Raw genomic sequence first — 18,209 nt, forward strand, 5'->3', positions numbered from 1 at the left:
AACTCAATTGAATATTAAGAAAGTCTTTATTTATGATGGTGAGTTCTTTCATCTTCGTTATTGTATTCATATTCTGAATTTGATAGTACAAAATGAGTTAAAAGAGATTGATTATATATGTTATCCAAAAAGTTTGTGAAAATATCAAGTATGTCAAAAGTCACAAATTGAAAGCATCTTTTTTAACAACGAAAGCATAGCTTCAGGGATTGAACTTCCATACTTCTTTGTGCCGAGTCAAGCTCCTTACTTCGATAGTTAAATCACAGATCAATTTGTTTGGAATGTCTAACTGGCAACACCCAATTCCAGAACAAGACCCATTGACCACATCGTTTGTGTCTTGACAAAGAGACATGCAGCACCTGGAGAAAATTCTATTGTCCCAGGTAGCATTAAAGAAAGCAATATTGTCACAACCAACGGCCACGAACACGTTACTGCTCCGAGAATTAATTTGCTGGAACTCATGAAAACGTAACCACCGCCATCCGTAAGGGTACCCGACTCGTTGTAACATTCATACACAGGAACCGGCCATGTGTGCTCTAAATGACCATCGAGGGAAATGTTCTTTCGTCTCCTTGCATTGGCCGAAGCTAGGGTTTTGCGGGAGGAATCGTTTGTGCAGTTGATGAAGTAATTATAATCGAGATAGCACCCTTCAGAAGTGCCAAATGGATATGGAATTTCAACATCTCCACACCGGTCGGGGCAGTTAGGCTTTGCTATTGGAGCTGTTGCTGCTCCTGCAGAAGCTGCCATTTGTGATATTAATATGACACCAACGACCCATGTCATGATGATCAATTGCAAGAGCCTCATCTTTGGGAAACACATACCCCCTCTCTCTCTGCTAGGGGGAAAGGTTTCGTGATCTGTTGTGTTCTCAGAAGCAGCGCTCCTGATAGATAGACGCTGAAGTTTTAATGGGCATGCATTTGGAAGGAAATTAGAAAATCCATGCAGAGCCATGATATGTTTCATTACAATTTGCCCGATCATATATAGGACAATTAAACCTATTCAAGTAAATAAATATTAGTGTCCTTTTCCCAGGTAGTGGCTTTATGGAGCCACCCCACAAGTACTGATCCAAAGCTACGAAATTACGTACTTTTTTCAGGGCACCTTTTTTTTTCTTCTTTTTTTAACGACCATTGATATAGCAGATATTATGTATATATGTCGCATCCGCTGTGTAATTCAAGTAGCTAGCCATCCCAGAGGTGCTCCTCATGGTGGATGCCTTGCTTTCATGGTGGATATGCATCAGAAAAGAGGGATGCATTTAGGGATGCATGGATTCGTAGACTGGTAAAGAAAACTCTTGACATTTCAAAATATAGCAAGCAGGTCTGTGGAAAACGTGAAGGCTGGGACCCGACGGAAGAGATTTCACATCCCCAAGGCAAAAGTAGAAATGACCAAAGCCATGATCCATAATTATAAACTTTAGAAAAAGCAAAAAATATCCCCTGGTCGGCAATGATTTAAGGATTCATTCATTAAAGAGTGAACGAGAAAAAGACGACTTAGATGAGTGCAAATACACTTTATTATTTTCAGAGAAAATTCATATTATGTAAAGATGACATAACTTGATTTAGAATATAAATTAAAAAAAAAAAATTTAACAGTAAAATAATTATATAAAAGTAATTTTATAAATTAATTAAAAAAAAATTTTAAATCATGAAGATGATATGCTCTGCCCACAAATTTAAGAATAGATTAACTCTTATTCTCAGATTGAGATTTAGATTGGTCTGTGGAGTGATCCAGCATGATAATTTGATGTTAGACATGACACATATGCATCTCAGACCGTCGGTGACACCTCAGCAACAAACTCAGAGTTTAAATATATCACAATAATTGAAGATAACGCCCGTACTAGCCTAAGTCGATAATTCCAAACTTAATGAGAAATGTATATAGCATTATCATGATAATTAGATGTGACATCTTTATAAATCATCTCTTTTGATGTTAGTTGTTATTGTGAACAGCTGTAACCCATTACAGAAATAGAGAAGTACAATATAGTACAATATATGAAGTCTGGTACCATAGTGTTATTGATCGGTTCTGCACTTAATTTTCATTGGGCGGTGTAAAACAACGGAAATCACCGCATCCTGTTTTAAATTAAACTCTGTATATATAATTGTCCACCAAAAGTACTCAACACGACCAGCGAGTAGGGATGTATTAATCGGTCTGATTGGATCAGATTTTTCTGGTATATATATAGTATATATTATATAGTATATTATTATATATAATAATACAGTGATAATATATTGTAATATATAGTTAATATATTGTATAATATTATATATAATGATAATATATAGTTATTTATATTGGATTTTAAAATTTAATGGTATATTATTTAGTAATATTTTATTATATAATACAAAATTATTCTATATATAATTATATATAAAAATTATATACAATATAAAAAATCATATAAAATATATTTTATACGATATAAACACTAAATATATATATATATATGAATCGGTTCAATCTACTGTTAAAAAAAGAAAAATTTGGATCAATTTTGTGAAAATGAAACGGGTACCGAATCGAACAAAATCTCGTATCAGACCAAACCCATTAATTCAATCCGATCTGGTCTGGTTTACTCGTTCACCGGTCTTTTTTTTTCACCCCTAACTGCGAGGGACCCATGTGCATGAAGCTCAGACAGATCAAATCATCATGCATGTACCCTAAATAAACACTATCAAACACGAGAAATCTAAAATATAATAATTAAGAGGACGTTGCATCTTTTGCAAATAAGCACTATTATGCATGGCGTTACTATTTCTCCCACCCTAGCTCTATAGTTGTATTAATATCTCATATTGACAAATATATGATAAATGGACGTGGTGTATGAGATCATACCTTACTTTAGAAAGAGAAAATCTTATTTTTTATAATGTTTTAATAGAATTACAATTATATTATTGACTAATCTTTTCAAAATACGTAATATATAGGCTTAGGTATAGCTTGGGCCAGGCCTCTTTCGAGAAATTGTAAACGATACCATTGCATGCGTACTACCCGATATTATATATTGACTGATAATTAAGTGATAAGAGCATGTGATTTATAAGGTCGATCTTATATTATTTGAGAATGAAAAATTTTTACTCTTTTTAAGCCTATACATAGATTGGCCCCTTCTTTTAAGGCATTAGAAGTTTGAAGGTCTCAAATAGAAAAGAAAGTGACACATGAAGTGAGTTATACGTTACTTCTTACCCATTTAATGCCGTCATATGTAAAAGCTCCAACAGGTCAAAATGGGATTTAGGCAAAAAAACACCCAAATGGACCAAATCTCACATGTTTGGATCTGCAGATTCAAGCAAAACCCAAAATCCTAATTGATCCGGAATACAAAATTCCGTAGCCACACAAACCAGTTAGAACATATATAAAAGTTCACTACAAGAAATTAGGGTTTTTGCAGTGCTTAAACTCGTTGCAAATAAGCGCATAAACTGCTGCATATACTCAATTCCAGCATTTTTAACTTCCTTGCACGATCGCCGTTATTATAGCGTCTTTTTTGCCCAAAACAGTGATAAAAAAAATTCCACTGAATTAACTCATATTAGCAGCGATTTTTTTTCCTTGGTACTACGTCCAAAAGCGCTGTAATTATCCACTGCGAAATAAAGATATAATGCTGAGAAAAATTAATTACAGCACTCAAAAATCCTTGCAAATTATCCCAAAATCGCTGCAATAAATAATTATATTTCCAGTGAAGTTTTTTAAAATTGTTGCAATTTCCTTTTTCCAGTGTTCCATGAATGCTGAAAATATATCACAAATCGCTGCAATGTTACAAAAAACTGCTGTAACTGTCATCAGCCAACTATCGAAAATCATTGTTAAAGTATAACTCCAGCAGATTGAAGCGTTGTAATTACTTCCTAATCGCTGCAAAAAAAATTGGATATTACAGCGATATATTTCAAAGTGTTGGAAATAAGATATTCCAGCGTACTGTAAATGCCGGAATAAAAATGAAAAGCGCTGCAATGAATTTAAACTGTTGCAATTGTCGTCATGGCTCTATGGAAAATCGTTGTTAAAGCGAAATAACAGCATTAATAAGCGCTGCAATTAGCTTAAAAAGTGCTGGAATTAAACCTCAATTTCCAGCGATTAACTTATAAACTGCTGGAATTGATAGTTTAATTGCAGCGATTCCTTTTAAAACTGCTGCAATTAAAGATTTATTTCCAGCAATTATCATAAAAAGTGCTGGAATTGATGTTTGAATTACAACGATTTATTACAAAACTGCTGCAATTAAACTATCTAATGCAGCGATTTATTTAAAAAGTGCTGGTATTCATTGATATACTTGCAGCGATTTGTTTAAAAACTGCTGCAATTAATATAAAATTGCAGCGATTGATGTTAGAAGTGCTGCAGTTAATTGGCTCAATTGCAGCGATGTTTAAAAATTTGTTGCAAATATGATTTTGCAGCGTAGGGAAGATGCTGAAAATAGAACATAAAAGCGCTGGAATTGGATAAACTGTTGCAAATGTGGTTACCCCTCATTTTACGAACTGTTGTTAAAGTATTATTCCAGCATTATCAATCGCTGCTTATACTAAAAATATCGCTGGAATAGAGTTTATTGAGGTTTTTTTTTTTCGGATGCCGCTTGTTATGTTGGTTTTATATAAATAACCATCATTAATGCAGACATATGTGATCTGAAATATGTTTCTTATTTATCCTGTTCATGTCAATCACTAACCACATGCATACATCAATTGTTGACTTGGCCCGAAATAATCAAATAACTTTTTAATTTCAATAATTTCAGTTGTTGTTAATTCATCTGCATCACCACAAGTTTCCAAGATCATACATGAAACGACCACACATATTTAGGTAGCACTTATAGCAAAGCAAACACCTAATTAAGAAATAGGAAACATTTATGGAAAATCTGCTTGCACTTTCATTATAAATCTAACATTTTGATCGAATATTATAAATCATTCACATTCGTACTTCTAAACCCAGTGGGAAATTCACATTAGTTTTGGGCTATATACATTGCGGGTGGACCAATTTCTTCCTACAACTTACAAACTACACATTTGATTAAAACACATGAAATCCAGAATTTCCCAACTGAAATGCTCCTCGATAGACTAAAATTACTTCATGTCATCTATAGTATAATGGGCACCTGAGCTTCGTGGCATGGGTAGAATAGCTTCAACACGTCTGCATCATGTGGGGGATGATTCATCCTCTAATCATTTTATCCGCCTTTCAAGTGTATCCAACCCCTAGCTGTCAATGAATGTCAATAGCTATGTTACTTAAACTGATTAATTTATTCAGAGCAAACATTCCATTTAAACAAAAAAATGGATTTTATTTGAAAACTAACTTTAATGTTCCTTCATCATCGCCAAATAATTTAATGGCAAACATAAAGTATGCTAAACAACACCATGTCATCAATTAAACTGTCATTGAAGGCAAAACACTCTTCACAATGCCCATAGCAATTTTGGCTTATAAAGCTTCCTGTAATTACATAGACTGTAAAGATGATGTGTATGATACTTCACCCAAGTTCTATATATTTTAGTTGTGATTTACAATCAGTCTATCTATATATATATGCAACTGAAACTAATTTTTAATCTACAAGCAATTACATGTGTATACATGCAGTACTCACATTTTATAGTATAGCTGTACATATTTATGTTAAAATTAGCTATGTTGATTATCTTCAGCATTGATTTCATTTGCAATCAATTTTTCTTCTACACTGCTGAACCCAAATCGTTCTAGTAAATACACCTGCACAGCACAAGTCTCTATTTTGCTGTATGGCAATACACCTGCACAGCTATCTATTTTCCTTCACCCAGGAAAATATTTCCTGCACAGCAAGGCCTAAGTACATTTTACACCATAATTTATATCCTAATACTACTTATTGGGACAACTCTTAAGCTTTTGCAATAATGGTACAAACAAACCAAAAGAGTGAATCTAAAGTCAGGTTACAGTTCCTTTCTCCGTGCATTAATATTGAGTAGCATAATCAAGACAATCACAATTCCCATAGCTAGAAAGTAAACAAGCCCTGTCTACTTAAACATGTAATAGAGCAAATGACACCATACAATTGTTAATTTAAGTCAACAGGTGGCTTATGAGCGATGAAAGGAAAAAGAGGTTTGTTTATGTCTTGCCATGGATTGCTAATCCTCTTACAGTATTTTCATTTCATTTAGTTGTATGTGGCTTTGTTTTTTCATTGTCATGTTATTTCTGCAAGTGGGTATTTTTTCCATGGACATGGCTTATTCTACTAGTTTCAATCTACATGCATATAAGGACATACTCATTGAGGTATACGACCAAAAAACCCATTTTACAACCCAATTGACTTGCAAAACCAAGTTACTTGAAGATTCATTCAATGTGCATGCCATGTTTCCAGCGTGCATCCAATATTATTATTGGATATAACTTAGATAATCAAAATGTTTATGTGATGTTGGTGGATCTTAAGGCACCTTACTATGTTTGTTAATACCAAAATTTCTGCTGCTGCCACATCAAACAATCTGTGAATGAATAGGTTTTGACTTGTCATGCACGATACTACTTAACTTATACCATATTCTGACTATAAACACTAAGAATAGTCCTTCACTGAACCCTAATAATACATGCTGAAAACAAACTGTCTATTTAATCTAAAAGTCTCCAACAAAATATGAAAACTTAAATGATAATATAATCTGCATTTGGTGAGATGCTAATATTTTTTACAACATAATTCTTCATCTTACATTGCAATCAAGTGTAAACCAATAACCCATAAAAGTATTAATAAATCTGATCCATCAGTTTAGGTAAGATCCCAAAAATGATTGGAAATAACATATGCGTCATTTTGTGTGCATCTGTAGAGTTCTACCTTAAATTTAAAGTTTGATTTATAATCTTCTGTCATACATTAAATGAATATATTAAGAAATTAGGGTTATAGTATATATTTTTTACTATTATCAACAAAATCACCAACACATATGCATACAAACATAACACAAACTTGCACACATGTAAGTTTTCACCCACATTCAGCCCCCCCAAATTCACTTCTCTGGGTCCGATCCATTGGCATTTAGCAAAAATGTCATAAAGACCCATAAGTGAGAAACAGAGGATTATGTGGTTGAATTCTGGTAAAAAAACCCCAAAACCGAGTAGACTCTGATTTATTTTGTAATTGCAGGCTTAAAAGGAAAAAAAAAAAAAAAAAACCTATAGAGAGCATGCATATATAACCCTGTGTACAATAACATTAAACAGAGCTCAAGGGGCTGGATCTTATTTCTAGCCTTATAATGCTACTGATGACCAGTGGCCCACGTATCAGTTATAAGTTTGTTTACTGGAGTCTACCTGCACAAAAGGTAGGGATGATCGACATGCTAATGAAATTGTCCAGCCAATAAATTACTCAACCACAGAAATTATGTTATAAAAGCTCGTCCTTATAAGTTATCCTCAAAGCCTTTAATATCACCTCTTAAGATATTTCACATCTATCAAACCAAACAGCTAAATGCATCTTAAGTCTCAATTGATCATTGAGAAAAATGGAACAGCTACTTCTAGTCTAACCCGGCCTGAGTGTACTGGTCAACTGTCCACACGTAGAGTCCTTCTACTTGCAAGCGGTGTTCATGACTGACTACTTAAATTTGTTGGTCATATATATATATTAATCATCCAACATTAGTGGATGATGTTCATGACTGACTACTTAAATTTGTTGGTCATATATATATATTAATCATCCAACATTGGTGGATGATTAATCATCCACCAATGTTGGAGGACGAAGTTCTGCGTCTAGAGAAGATTGGAAGACATGGCAAGTTCCATGAGAAGCTGAGCTCTCAAGGCCTTACTATAGCTCAAGATTTCTAATCCTGTTGTCTGTTGTCGCCAATCAAAGGCTTAGAGAGGTACCTCCACAATGTATATATATAAATGGTTTTTATATCAAGCTTTTATATGAAAACTAGTAGTTACTAAAAATATGCAAAAACTCGGAATATTAATCTTAATTCCTACTTCCACATAATTCTAAAACATTTTCATTATTTTTCTATTTACTGTTTTTGGAACAGTTTTTAGGTCCTGGAATGTCTGAGAAAATGTGGGAAGTATCCATAAGGCACTCTAGGACTTGTGTTTTGGGAAACAAACAGTACAGTTTCCAGGGAACTAATAATTATGGGTGATCAGCTGTATGTTTTTTCCTTTCTTTACTGGATTCGCAAATATTAGTAACATGTTTTTCTAGGAGCCTTAACTTGAATGCCAGAAACATAAACTGTCCAAACTATGGATTTATCTAAAACCTAGGCATCATTGTTCAACATATCATAGAAACATAACAACACACCAAGCTTATGAACAAGCATCAGAATGATTGATTATAGATGAAAGCAAATGGTTACCCACATTAAGCTGGTGTGCATCCATGATGGCGGTCCAACTACTCCATCAATAATAACAGCTCCTGCAATTGTTTGAACGGTTTCATACAGCCTGTTAGTTTATCATAAAATGTAATATAAATATAACCACAATAACTATAGTGGGAATAGGCACAATTGTTGTGTAATAAAAAAAGTATGAGAAGGGATCAAGCAATTACATAACTTCTATAGAGTCTTCATCTCCTGCACGGATAATAAGAACCTTCTCTTCATGGCTGTTCAAGCTGCTACAATTCTAGGAAAGCCCACATTGTTAAGCAGAAAATTCCGTACACAAAAAATCCCCCCACTGCCCAAATGCCTCCCACAATAACCACAACTCAAAAATAATCCTCTTTAAAGCCATATATATATATATATATATATATATATATATGTTTTCATTTATAATTTGGCCACCCACCATCTCCCACGACCAAAAATATGCCCAAAATATTCAAAATAGACTACTAGCATGCTCACTAAGTCTCTACACGAGACTGGAGAGACTGGATAGCCTGGAGAGACTCGGGGTTACTTTGGAAATTCCGAAAAAAATGATTGCATCAAAGCATCAGTAGCATTTTGCCTCTCAAGAAGAACTTGCATTTGACCCATCACTTCATCAAGCTTCGTCTTGTAATGGTCAGCATCTTTCTTGTAATTCTCAGCATCTGTCTTGTGTTTTTCAATTAAGGCTTGATACTCTCTTTCTTTTTGGGTGTTCCGTTGTCTTGTCGACTCCGGAATGACCATCTCTCCTAGCCCCCTCGCGTATCCTGGTCTATGCCCAAGCACCTCTCTAAATACACTTGCTGCTGCCTCGTTGTTGCGTTGCTCAGGCTCTAGACCATCCATCTTCCTGACCATCTCATTCTGCACGTGTAATATTTAAAGTGGGTTTTGTTAATACCAAGGTTTGAGAGGTGATCCTTACAGTTTCAACGATAAATGGTCGTACCATCCTTGATGCAACAAATAATAGCAAGAAATACATATACTCACATAAGTGTTTTCAGTTGCTGCGGTGACAAATTTACCATTCTTCTTTGACCAGTGACTCTCCTTATAGAACTCCACCAAATTCGTAGAAGTAGCCCGCTACAAATGTCCATGATTGTAGCAGGTAAGACCTTCTATCAGTTACATTAAATATTACAGCATATTTATTTTCAAAAGGAACGACCAATCAAGACGAGGACCCCTACTATGGTCAAACCACACCATGACCAATGTGAAATCAGCTAATAGACTATACCTTCTCCTCCATTAGCCTAACAAAAGATTTGCGGCCTGCAATGTGGTTAATGGTTTGCGCCTTTCTATTCTCTCGATTTTGTCTTGCAATTTTCTGCATTACGTGACACCCAATATCAGCTTACACAAATTGCACACTAAGGATAGACTAATTAAATTCTGACAGATTGATATATCTTTAACTAATATATACCTTGAATTCCTCAGTTCCCCACCTCTCACACAACTTAGCCCAGACTTCCAAGCCAACCATCGTACTCCCAGCAGCCAATGCTTCCTCGTGACTACCGTATGATTCATACTTTTTGTGTAATTCATGGTGGAATGCATTGAACCGCTTACGCAACTGCTTCCTGACGGCCAGTCTATGATTCTCCCGATCCCAATCTAAAACGAAGTCACCCTGCATGGATGAACATCCACGTTATTTTGAACTTGTGCTGTGTACACCCACTACCTTTTCTCAAAATAAAAGGCAATAACTCTTACTCTGACACGGTCGATCAACTCGTCCTTCTGTGCCTGCGGCACATTAGTCCATCTCGCATAGCTCATGTCGCAATGCTGTTTTATTTGTTGTGTTACCCGTGCAGTGAACATAGCTGCGTTCGAACAGCACGGTGTTGTTTCACCGTCATTGATCTTCAAAATCACGGGGCCATACTTTCTCAACTTCTCGAACTCAAGACACTTAGCTGGCCCACGTCTCCGTTTGGGCTATTCTTCGTTTGCGTTGGGCATCGTGGGGATAGCCAAATCTGTATTTTCAGCAAACAAAAATTCAGTATAAGTCTGAATATAAAAACTTTTTTATGTACACTTATATGAGTAATGTTTTGAGAAAAGAACCACAATAATTATTGTACCGGTATTGTCTCCGTTAGGTGGGGGTTCTCTTACGGGTGAGGGTGCTCTACGCGTCTCAGGTGGGGGTTCTCTAATCAGCTCAAGTGGGGGCAATGGATTGGGACATGGCGGCTCCCATGGATGACTGGGAGGCTGCGTTGAGTCATCTGAACCTGACTGATCAGCCTCTGAGTGGCTGTGGTATGAAGCGATTTTTGCTCCTCGTGGTCCCCGCATTCTACTTTGGTAAGGTGCAAATCGTCTTGCACGAATACCTCGTCTATACCCTCTTCCTCGAGCACTTTCTCCCATCGCAAAACCTGCATTCGTACGACCCACCATTTGAGTAACAAATATGTGTTACTCAATAAATATAAATCATAGCACAAACATATATATGAAAAACATAACTCAAATACCCAGTTATTATTTCACTAAACTCTACTGCAGATGATTGTAGGATTTTTTGTGCAATACACCTATATATCAACCCCTTTATATTTCTAACATTATCAAGGTAGTGATGCATTCACTTATTCATGGTCTTTCTTTTTTTTTCGCCAAATGATGAAATAAGAACAGCATGCATGCAAACATCTAGGTGGAATACCTGGTTTTATCAAGTACTTAATCGTCAAAACCAACAATATCATATGTATAGTTAATGTTAACTCCTAATTTTGAACTTAGACATCACAAGCTCATTGAGTTTTAACAACACTTTTTCCAGTTAACTTGTCAAATGTTCCCAACCAATGTATGAGTCAATATGGATAAATAGAGCCAACCAATTTGCAACCGGGATTAGCTATCATTACAACTATATGCATAATGGGGGCATTCAAGATATATAGATTGAACAATACATTGATTAAGAAATGCTTCATTACTTGACCCAAATTTCTCAAGTAAAACTAACTGTTGCCCCTTGTTGAAACGAACATATGTCAAATGTTTTTCTTTGTTATATATAATATTCACATACTCGTTATGTCTAAGATAAACGATGGGAAGAAAGTGCGTCAACAAATGGGCTGCTTGTCTAAGATGACCTAGACTCGTCGTCTGTGGATAGGTCATCCTCATCTAAATATTCCCCATCATCAGAAGCATAGCCGGAACCAGAAGCAATCATGTCATCGTCAATAAAGTCTGCTACACGTATGTTTTGACCAGCCGGACTGGTCACTTCTTGTGCATCAATGAACATAGGTTCCACATCATTCCTATTCAATGGAGTGGACATTGGACATTCTTCACACTGTAACGGTTCATAATCATATGATGCCTCATTTTCTTGATAGACATCATCATCACTTGATGATCCATCAATATCTCCTAACACCCTCGGGACTGGTGGAATGTCGTATACATTCCTATTCATGTACTTCTGCACCACAAACCATCTCCCTTTCGCCCTTATATCTCTAATGTAGAAACACTGGGAAGCCTGGCATGCCAACACAAATGGTTCATCCTTATACCAAGTCCTGTCCATGTTGATACTGGTCATATGGTTATCAACTCGTACCCCTCGTCTTGTATCACCCACGTCAAACCAATCACACATGAACAAGTACACCCGACGCCAACCCATATAGTGTAACTCCACGATATTAGTAATAACACCATAGAAGTCAACATTATTAGTACTTTCATCCCCAATTACCAACACCCCTGAATTTTGTGTCCGCCGCCGAAATTCACGTTGTCTCGTATGGAACCTTTTGCCATTTATAATGCACGCAGCATATGATGCAACGTTCCATTCAAGCCCGCAAGCTAACGCATACAGATCAGCTGTCACATCAAGTGGGTTGGTTATACGTTGGTCCTGAACCTATAACAATATTGAAAAATAGTCATTACTTATAGTTTCTTGAACAGTGGGAAAAAAAGGCCCGAGTTCATCTAACTAGGGAGGCAGCAACCTAACTTACACGTTTCTTCAACCAAGCTGGGAACTCAGTTTGATGTGTTCGATCGATACAATTTGGGCTATGCGCTTTACATTTTTCATAGTGCTCCCTGCATTAGGCGTATGCAAAATCATTCAGCTTTATACCTAAGTTACTTCCTATGGACATACAACATAAATGGGTTGCACCAATGTGAAATCATAAATGAACGTTAATCATATGAGAGATAATGGATGCTTACTCTAGGTAGGGACCAATCTCAGCGCAGTTGTTGATGACGTACCAGGTTGCTTCTGTTAGGAGTTTATCTGATAATTGAAAGTTGGAAGCTATACCCATAGGACGAACTTTCTGGTTGAAAATTTTGAATCCATCTATATTCTCGGGATCTCCACCATCAATGTTGCGGTCCGTTCGAGTAAACTTCGTCTCAATATCTTGGAGATACATTGAGCAAAAAGTCAGGCATTCGATGTGAATGTAGGCTTCGGCTATTGAGCCTTCTGGGCGGGCTTTATTCTTAACATACCGCTTGAACTTGCCGAGATACCTCTCAAATGGATACATCCACCTGTATTGTACTGGACCCCCAAGTATGGCCTCACGGGGTAAGTGGACAGCTAAGTAGACCATGACATTGAAAAAAGATGGAGGAAATATCATCTCCAATTTGCAAAGAATTGTGACGATATCAGTTTGGAGCTGGGATAGTTGGCTAACATCCAAGGTTCGAGCACACAACTCCTTAAAGAACGTGCACAGTTCAATCAAAGGCAAGGCAATATCAGTCCGTAAAAACCCCGCAACGGCAATAGGAAGTAGTCTTTGCATGAAAACATGACAGTCATGACTTTTCAATCCTAAGATTTTGCAATCACGTACTGAAACACAATGCGAGATGTTCGAAGCAAATCCATCTGGAAATTTCATATCGGCCAACCATTCACAAAATTTCTTCTTTTCATCACCGTGTAATGTGTACAATGCATGTGGCATTGTAACACGTTCACCTTCATGCTTCAAATGTAATTCTTTTCTAAAGCCCAAGATCTCCAGGTCACGTCGAGAATTGATATTATCCTTAGTTCTACCAGGGATGTTCATTATAGTATAGAATATGTTATCGAATATATTCTTTTCAATATGCATGACATCTAGATTATGTCGAAGATGCAGGGTTGACCAATACGGTAGCTTAAAGAAAATGCTATACTTAGTCCAGTTCAACTCTTCAGTAGTGCGCTTCCTTTTTCGACGAGATTTACCAAATTGCACATCCCCAAGCATCTGTAGTTGAGCTACAATATCAGCTCCTTCTAAAACTCTTGGTGGTATGTGATGATCTTCTTTACCATTAAACAAATGTTTTCTCAGTCTCCACATGTGATCTTGTGGCAAGAAACGCCGATGTCCCATGTAACAAAATTTTCGGCCATACGTCAACCAATTGGAGTCTGTGCCTTCGTTACAAGATGGACATGCCAATTTTCCCTTTGTTGACCAGCCAGAAAGATTCCTATACGCTGGAAAGTCATTGATTGTCCAATTAAAACGACATGCAACTTGAATGTTTCCTTTGTGGAGGCATCATACGTAGGTACCCCATGTTCCCAAAATTCAAGCAGCTCATCAACTAACGGTTGCAAGTAAACATCAATATCATTACCTGCAGATTTTGGCCCTGGAATAATGAGGGATGTCATAAAGAATTGGTCCTTCATACACAACCACGGTGGCAAGTTATACGGAACCAAGATTACTGGCCAAATGCTATACGGTTTAGCCATATTGTTGAAGGGATTGAAACTGTCACTTGCCAAACCAAGCCTTACATTGCGAGTATCCTGAGCAAACCAACTATGTTCATCATCAAATCTCTTCCATGACTCTGAGTCTGCAGGATGTCTCATACTAGCATTGTCGTTTGGCCGATGCTCTTTATGCCATCTCATATCTCCAACTATCTGTGCAGACATGAAGAGACGTTGCAATCTTGGCTTCAAAGGAAAATGCCGCAAAACCTTTTTAGGTATAAGACGTGTCCTGTGTGTATTAGGCATCCACCTTGAAGCCTTACAAATAGGACATTCATTAAGATCTGGATTTTCCTTCCAGAATAAGATGCAGTCGTTGGGACATGCATGAATTTTGTGGTAATTGAAACCCAAACCCCTAACCAATGACCTTGACTCCACATATGAATTTGGCAATTCAGCATCAGGAAATGCAGACATCAATAGGTTAATTAGCATATCAAAGGACTTTATTGACCATCCACCGACTGTCTTAATGTGTAACAACTTCACAATAAATGACAGTTTTGAGAACTTTGTACAACCAGTAAAAAGTGGACGACGGGCATCCTCTAGTAACTGATCAAAAGATGAACTTGGATAAGGATCTGGTACTGATCCACCAGTTGGCAATGGATTATGATGATCTTGGGGAACATCAACGAATGTCCCTGCCCGAACGTCATCTAACATATGGTCCATGTCATCAATGTACTCGTCAGCATAATCAGCAACACAATCATCGTCGGGATCATTGAAACTCCGGGTTTCCTCCTCCCCATGAAAGATCCACTGGGTATAATTTGGATTGATCCCTTTAATGAACAAGTGAGACTCCACATCATAGATAGGTAAGAATATCATATTACAACATGAACGGCATGGACACCGAATGCGATCACTTCCACGGGAATGGTTTCGTGCAAGGGTGAGGAAAGTGTTAACCCCCTCTGCGTATGCAGGCGATCGAAATCTATCGGTCAAGTTCATCCAGCTTTTGTCCATCTAAAATTCATGGAAAAAACAATATATTAGTGATGCGGATAATAGTGATCACTAAAGCTGTAGGGAGGACGGGTGAAGAAATTGAGAAAGTGTATTGGCTAACAAACAAATAAGAAGCCAAGGCGGGGCAATAGGTAATGGAGCTCAAGAGAAGATGGAGAAAACGATACTAACCGGAGTTGTATATTGCAGATCGTTGTGGAATGATGAAGGTAGTGTTGAACAGGAAATTGTGTTTAAGCCAGAAGTATTGAAGTGCTGCAGAATATGTTATCATGTTAAAAATGGTCACCCATATGTGATATTTGTTAGTATAGGGCAGACTATTGCATATAAAGATGCTAACTAGAAGGTCCACCTACACAATATTTGGTACGATTTATTGAAGGTTATGGAATAATGTAGTTGGTATAGTAGTCGTTGCATTATGAATTGCGTAATAATCATATGAACTTGACTTATAAATGACGATGCTTGGGCAGTAATAGGGAAGTTGTGAGAAGGAAGGACGGTTCTCTCGATGTGGTTGCATTTTTTAATGGTGTGACGAGTAAGGACTATTGTATATCTAAATTTAAAATGAACCATTGTTTTCATGGACATGCATTTTCCCTGCATTGATCATGGATAGGTAGATGGCAGGAGGTAACCATAAGATCAGACGAGGCTAACCAATTTTGGAGGAGTTACCAAAATTTATAGTAATAGTGGGGGGAGGGTTTTTCATACAACCAATTGTTGAAAATGTATTCACTACATTTTCTTCTAAAAAAACCAATATGGTGATATACTTCAATTCCTAGACGTTGCTATTGGACCTATAAACCAACATGAGAAGTTGCATTGTGACCTACCGACATTACCATTACTCCTAATTTTATGTGTATATACTCTAAATGGTGCTTCACTTAATAATAAAGCCTCACGAATCGAAGTTCAGAAAACATAGAATGTAATTGGAATTTCATTCTAAGCATTTCACTAAGAGTAATGTATTGCAAAACCCATGCTTCAAAACCAACAAAACCTCAATTGACATGATGCCAACCATGAAACATATCTTCGTGTACAAACTTACACACCATAATACCAAGTCTTCAAGTATACACGTGAATCTTACCACAAATATGAAAACATTATCAATATTCATCCAAAATATTTAAGTCATCATAGCATTATGTATTCCCCTTGTGTATTTAAAACTTAGTAATACAAAGTAAGACCAATTAGTTCTTGGTATGTTTATTTTGAAGACATAGTTGCCAAACTATGTTTTAAAACTAAGTGCTTTACATAAAAGTAACATATACATGTAAAGGTGGCCATGCTTCAACAAGTATGCTTGGCCAAGACAAGCAACGCACAATTGAATCACACAAATGTAGCTTGTTACTCAAATATAAAAAAATATGAAAGTCAATAAAATTGATGTCATGGATTTATGTATAGTGTAATTACCTCAAAAGGGCCCACAAAAGTAATTGTAATTACTTGCCTGCTCTCAAATTCTTGAAACCTTGGTCACCTCATCCTTTAACAAGGCCTAATTGTAGACATTATCATTTGTTTAGTACACAGCTAATTGTAAGCAATAATCAAAGAGGAAAGAAAATGCCATTATTGAATTTCGAATAATCTAATTTTAATACAACAAACAAATATATAGACAACAATATTAAAGATAGGAAAGAGTAAAAAATTCTGCTAAGATGTGGTTGGCCAACCAGAAAATCTAAATGAATTGAATTTGGTGAGATTGTTGAGAGTTTTTAAGTTTAATAATGGACAACTTCTAGTCGAAAACAACTTCAGGAATTAGGGTAGTGTTTTTGTGTTATGGAACAAAAACAGAAAAAAAAAAAAAAAAAAAACAACAACAACCCAACAATCAGGTATGGAAAGCCCATGTCCAAAACAACACATTAAGAGGGATACGAACTGCTCCAATCACTTCATGAGAAGTGATTTAATAGTATGGACACAATTTTCTTCCCACTTGAAACCCAAAACAACCAATCTAAGACAACTATAAATCAAATCACAATACATGCAAAGGGAGAAAAACAACATGCAAAGGAGCAGTTCCACTATTACCACATTAAACCAAAATATAACAGTAGCATATAGATTGGATTGAGTTACTGGAGTTCACAAAATACTAACAGCGACATATACATTCCAACATATAACAGCATCAGATGAATAAAAAAAAGCCCAGGAATTCCACCCACTTCTCATATATAACTCCTCCATTAAATATTTCACCCCTGGTTTTGTAACCCACTCAAACCAATGAAACCATAAACCATCCATGCATATATATAGTATATACTACCATAAACCTCCCTGCCCCCTTTCCCAACCAAACAACATGCTCAGTAATGGAAACAGAGTCAAAATAATTACATCTTATTGACATGCTCAATAATGGAAACAAACAAAGTAATGGAAACAAAGTAATGGAACCAACAAAATTTCTAATGTATTTAAAATTTCACTTCACCAAGCCTTATATGCGCTAGTTAAGACCTAAAAAACTTTAAGTCAATGATATATAGATTAGTTTACACGAGAAAACATGCATGTAAGTGCAAGTTTTTGTAAAGAAAAACCTTTTTGGTCATAGAATGTGTTTGGTCATAGAATGTGTTTTGTTTAAAATCATAGTATCAAACTTCTAAACCTGTCCATGATTGTTGCAGAATTGTTGACTATCAACCCAATCTGCAGGTTGGGTTCAATAATATATGTCAAGCAAGGGTGATAACAAGATTGGTATTAAAAAAAGATTAGACTGTCTA

General features: G+C 36.3%; 1 protein-coding gene and 1 long non-coding RNA gene across 2 annotated transcripts; both read right to left on the reverse strand.

The window, feature by feature from the left end:
• Positions 1-5,015: 5,015 nt before the first annotated feature.
• On the reverse strand, positions 5,016-8,853 carry LOC122299245. The gene is made up of 2 exons (XR_006239639.1): positions 8,572-8,853; positions 5,016-5,358 (listed from the first exon to the last, which is right to left on the reverse strand). It is a non-coding gene; the product is annotated as an uncharacterized LOC122299245 (long non-coding RNA).
• Positions 8,854-9,866: 1,013 nt separating this feature from the next.
• On the reverse strand, positions 9,867-11,005 carry LOC122299244. Its single transcript, XM_043109352.1, has 3 exons — positions 10,712-11,005; positions 10,335-10,603; positions 9,867-10,248 (listed from the first exon to the last, which is right to left on the reverse strand). The coding sequence occupies exons 2-3, from the start codon at positions 10,443-10,445 to the stop codon at positions 10,024-10,026; spliced, it is 336 nt and encodes a 111-aa protein (XP_042965286.1). The 5' UTR covers positions 10,446-10,603; positions 10,712-11,005; the 3' UTR covers positions 9,867-10,023.
• Between the last annotated feature and the right edge of the window lie 7,204 nt (positions 11,006-18,209).

The sequence above is a fragment of the Carya illinoinensis genome, chromosome 16 (genome assembly GCF_018687715.1).
Source record: "Carya illinoinensis cultivar Pawnee chromosome 16, C.illinoinensisPawnee_v1, whole genome shotgun sequence".
NCBI lineage: Eukaryota > Viridiplantae > Streptophyta > Magnoliopsida > Fagales > Juglandaceae > Carya > Carya illinoinensis.